We start from the raw sequence: 4,613 nt of genomic DNA, 5'->3' as shown, positions 1-4,613 counted from the left end.
AATTGAGTTTTCTTTTGCGAATCAATATTGTGTTTCCAATTGGGGTTGCTACGTGTGCAGAACATACATGCACAAGCTTGCCCATGGGATGGATGTGCTCTCCCTTTGGCACACATCACTTGGTTGAACTAGCAACCCAATAAACAAAGCAATATTATTTCAAGAAATTTCTGATGACCCTAACTAATGGCCATTATTATCTTTAGTGGAGTTATGCAAGCCACAAGGTGAGACACAACGCCTAGGGATCTGTCCACCACCAATGGTCAATCACCTGTAGGAATGGATCACATTTGGCCTCTAAACAAGCAACTTGGAGCTTCATCCTCATGCTCATTCTTTGGAAGGGGACACGAGGACTGCAAATGCCTTTCTGAATATTCGTAATTGGTCTTGTACCTATTTACAACCCCAAACCCCACTGAAAAGAAAAACGACTGTATAAATGATCACGAATACGTAGAAACAGTCGTCACTTCATTTTCTTCCTCTGTTCTAAAATGATCCAACTTCACTTTGTATTTATATAATCTTGCAGGTTGCAATGTCAGACCTCGCGACCTACTAATAGCAAGGCGATGAGAATTTCTGAAGGAACCTAATCATCTCCCGCGCTTTCTCTGGCCATCTCATTTGTACTCATCATGAGGCCTGTCTGACTTGATTCCGATCTCAGCCGCGCCTGCCTGCGCCCAGCCGGCGAGTAGAGCCGGAAGAGGTCGCGTGCGGAGAAGACCGAGAGGAGGGCCATGCCGACGGCGGCCGCGAGGCCGCAAACCATGCCGAAGGCACCCTGCACGCAGAAGCGGGTGTAGATGTTGCAGAGCCTGCTCCACTGCAGGGGCTCTACGCCCGTCAGCGCCACGAAGCACGCTTGCAGCGCCGCGATGGCGCTCGCGAACACCACGTACGCACACCCCTGCAAAGTTGAATTATACATGTGTCAAACAACACACACTTCCTTCCCTAAAAAGAAAATACACTTCCTTTTTTTTACAACTCCATTTTAAGTGCCAAAAAAGTCACACCACGCCTAGTTGCCGGTTCGATGTTTATTTCTATTTTGTTTTTTTAGAAAACTTTATATTCACCATCAATCACGATAGTGCAACGAATAATAAAACAATAAAAATCACATCCAGATCCGTAGACCACCTAGCGACGACTATAAGCCCTGATGCAAGCCCACCATTGCCCCTTCTTCACTGGAGCCGAGCAAAATTTGTTGTAGTAGACAGTCAGGAAGGCGTCGTGCTAAAGCCCTATAGCACAAGCGCACAAAAACAGCAACCGCCGTCATTGAAGAGAAGTTTAGATTGGAAGGATTCAACCGGTAGACACACGAACAACTACCGGATCCACGTGGGTCCGCCGAAGATAAACGCCGACCGAATCTCGTGAAATCCACCAGATTCAAATCTCCGGTTTGATGTTTATTTCTTAAATTCGTTTGGAGTACTAAACACAAGTATTGTTGATCTTTATCAAAATTTAAAGCTGGCCATACATCTTGTAATTAATCTTGCACTTGTTACCCTCCTAATTGCATAATTGCTCACATAACATTTTATAAAATAATTACCTTCACACCATGTTTCGATTCCATCATGTTTTCTCGGTTGCATATGCATGTCAATATCTACACCCCATGCATTCTTAACAGAGTGGGTTGTAATGTATTTCAATGGGATTTTTGTACGAAATTGATAACTTCTTACGTCTTGGAAGAAGCACTAGTTGCTACCCACCATGACCATCGTGAATGTAGTGCACGAAGCACATGCATACGTGACAACTCGCCTCATCGTCTACGCATGGCGGTGTGCCGGTCCAGGGACCTCGTCTTCATCACGCTCCTACCTGTCGTCATCGAGGTTGGGGGCGGCATTTTCAAGTGGAGGGATGCCCAATAGGTCGTGACCCGTCTCGATAAATATCACCATGTTCATGTTGAATGAGCACCCTCTACGCGCTCCCTCTTCCCCGCCAAGTCTGTCTGCTTCCCCTTATAATGAAGCGCCAGACGCAGGAGAGAGGGCTCAACTCATAGCCACACTGCGAGTCGAACTTGATGGCGTCTGTTTTCGTATTCTAATCCGACCAGTCATCGACGGCGGAATCCTCCTTCGTGGCCTCCTCCGTCCTCCTGGGCGATGAGGTTGACCTCCTTCTCTGCCGCCGCCTCGTTCCACTCTTTCTCCTTGAAAGTGGCACGCAACTCGGACAAGGAAGCGGCATGGGGATGATGAGAGGGAAATGGAGGTTGTGGGCTGCAGGGTAAGAGCTATTCAGCCATCGATACGGGAACTGGAGCTTCTGAGCTCTAAGTCCATGGCGACAGTCTTTTTATAGCCGTGGACGGCGGGTCGCCCGAAAAGAATGGCGGATGGCGGGAAAATATGGTTGAAAACGTAACACTAATGGACATGGGCAGTCTGTGGTGCCATGGCATCTTCTGCAGTCCGTGACATTGGCAGGATGAAGAGATGGGTCATGCGGGAGGACGAGGAGGGAGCTGAAACTACCCTCAAGCATGATCAGTTGACGGATGGAGGCCGCTCCATTCCAACGCCCTATCCTCCAAATACGAAGTCTTGTGGGTGGTATTTTTTTTAAAGGAGGCAAAAGATTTGCCTCACATATTAATTAAGAGAGAAGAAAGAGTTTGAGGGATTACAACATCGCCTTACAAAGGGACTACTCTCCCGGCATGATTGAATTTAACTTCTTAGCACCGGTGGCGATCCAAAGTGTCGCCTCCTCTTTGATGAGGGCTAGAATTACAAATCGCGGGTGGTATATGGAGCATGCTACAAAAGGCGACCGAGAACGGGACGACAGCTCTGGTAGTTGCCCTTAATTTATATTGATGATTATTTTGCCGATTGGGCCAACATGACTAGTCTACTGAAGTTGCTCTCAATGTATTTTGCTGTTGCCGTTGGCAGTGCGGCCATCAGTCCATCAAGATTCTTGTTACGCGTCGGGAGTTAAGTTTGAGGAACGACCCCGTTACGGTTGCAACCGCATGAGTTATGAACCTTTATCTCCATCAAACGATGTACTGTAGTACGGAATTATATATGGCGACTCAGCGACACATGTTCAGTGCCGACATGACGTGCCGGATTATTATCTTCTAAGACGTGAGCTTCACAGGGAAACAGTTCAGTAGGCGTGATTCATCAGAAATCGAAAAACCATGTCCCAAGGATAGGATAGAATTAGGAACTTGAAAGCAAGGCTGTCTCGGCTCAGTTCACTTTCCTAACCGATAAAAGGAAATGTACTAGAGGAAATGCGGCGGGAATGGAACGGCGGTCGACAGGGAAAACGAAGGAGGCGAGGCCTTAATTGGCTATAAGGCTCGGCTGTCCGATCAAAAACGGCTCGGCTGTCCGATCAAAAACGACAGCCGGAAAAATCCACACCCGCCATTACCGTCCTCCCGCTGCTGCTACCTAGCCGTGGCGAAAAGCGACCGCGCAGTGCCCACGCGCGACGCGCGCACCCGCGCGTCGCTGTAGCCGGCGGCTCACGATGATTCCACTGGATGCGTATTAATGGGAAACGGTTGGGCGCCGAGCGCGCGCACGCGTCCGGCCTGTTTCCTCCTTCCTTCCTGCGCTCACCACGACTCTCCGGTGATCCGGTCTAGCTAACTAGTTGATGAAGCTACAGGTTGCCGCTGTGTGTTTCGCGGAAGCAAAATCAATTCGGCGGGGATTAATCGGTTGGTTGGTTTGGTTACCTTGTCGAGGAGGAAACACGCCCACGCGACCGCCCTGGCGCAGCCCCGGCCGTCGTCGCCGCCGGCGAAGCGGCCGCCGGAGCAGAGCCGCTTGAGGAGCCGCGCCGCGTGGTACCCCGCGGCCACGGCCGCCGCCACGATCAGCACCCTGGTTGGCACACACGGCGAGCATCCGATCAGGATCGTTGTGAAAGCTTAGTCGTACATCTGTGACCGAACATGGACGTACCAGAGGGCCTCGACGTCCTTGGGCACGGCCTTCTTCCGGACGAAGAGCACCGTCTTGGTCTGCGCGCTCAGGCCCAGGAGCAGCGCCGACGCCGCCGCCGCCGCCGCGCACGCGCCCCGGAGGAGGCTCTCCGCCCTGCCCGACGCCACCGCCGCCTGCAGCCTCGCCACCGCGCCCATGTCGCCCGGCTCGCACGGCCTCGCTGCGGAGCGCGGTGGCGGAGCCGAGCTGCCTGGCCAACGGTTTGAGGAGAGCTTTGTGGAGCCGGAGGCGTACGATCGCGGAGTAGTGGGCGTTGGTCCCGCGCGCGCGCGGAGAGCGTTGGGCCAGCGCGCGTACTTATATCACGGATGCATTCGGTTCCCATCAATGGGGCTGTGGCGGTGCAAAACACTTGAAAGTACGTGAGCGTTGTGGATTTAAAATTCTCACCAAATCGTGTTGAATTTCATGGGCTTCGCTATAACTTACACGTATACTTATGGCCCATGGGCAGCTTTATAAAATTTCATGGCTTAGACTGCCGAGGTGCTAAGTACATTAAATAATTTAACAACTCTACTCTCCAATGTATAGGTGCTTAGCTTAGACCTTAGCTTAGACCTCCCCAAACGCAAAGGTGCTTAGATGAGG

At 51.2% G+C, this 4,613-nt stretch overlaps 1 protein-coding gene across 1 annotated transcript; it reads right to left on the bottom strand.

The window, feature by feature from the left end:
* Positions 1-357: 357 nt before the first annotated feature.
* LOC125517182 (CASP-like protein 2C4) lies at positions 358-4,312 on the bottom strand. The gene is made up of 3 exons (XM_048682365.1): positions 3,981-4,312; positions 3,752-3,899; positions 358-919 (listed from the first exon to the last, which is right to left on the bottom strand). The coding sequence occupies exons 1-3, from the start codon at positions 4,157-4,159 to the stop codon at positions 599-601; spliced, it is 648 nt and encodes a 215-aa protein (XP_048538322.1). The 5' UTR covers positions 4,160-4,312; the 3' UTR covers positions 358-598.
* Between the last annotated feature and the right edge of the window lie 301 nt (positions 4,313-4,613).

Source organism: Triticum urartu, chromosome 6 (genome assembly GCF_003073215.2).
Source record: "Triticum urartu cultivar G1812 chromosome 6, Tu2.1, whole genome shotgun sequence".
Taxonomy (NCBI): Eukaryota; Viridiplantae; Streptophyta; class Magnoliopsida; order Poales; family Poaceae; genus Triticum; species Triticum urartu.
Note: the sequence above shows the minus strand (reverse complement) of the source record. Positions and strands in the feature narration are given on the sequence as shown.

Bases quoted from the DNA above. Each gene is read 5' to 3' on its own strand.
- LOC125517182 (XM_048682365.1), bottom strand. From the start codon at position 4,159: ATGGGCGCGGTGGCGAGGCTGCAGGCGGCGGTGGCGTCGGGCAGGGCG. The intron at 3,900-3,980 runs GTACGTCCATGT...TGTGCCAACCAG, and splicing joins AAGGACGTCGAGGCCCTCTG to GGTGCTGATCGTGGCGGCGG. The intron at 920-3,751 runs GTAACCAAACCA...TCAACTTTGCAG, and splicing joins CGTGTTTCCTCCTCGACAAG to GGGTGTGCGTACGTGGTGTT.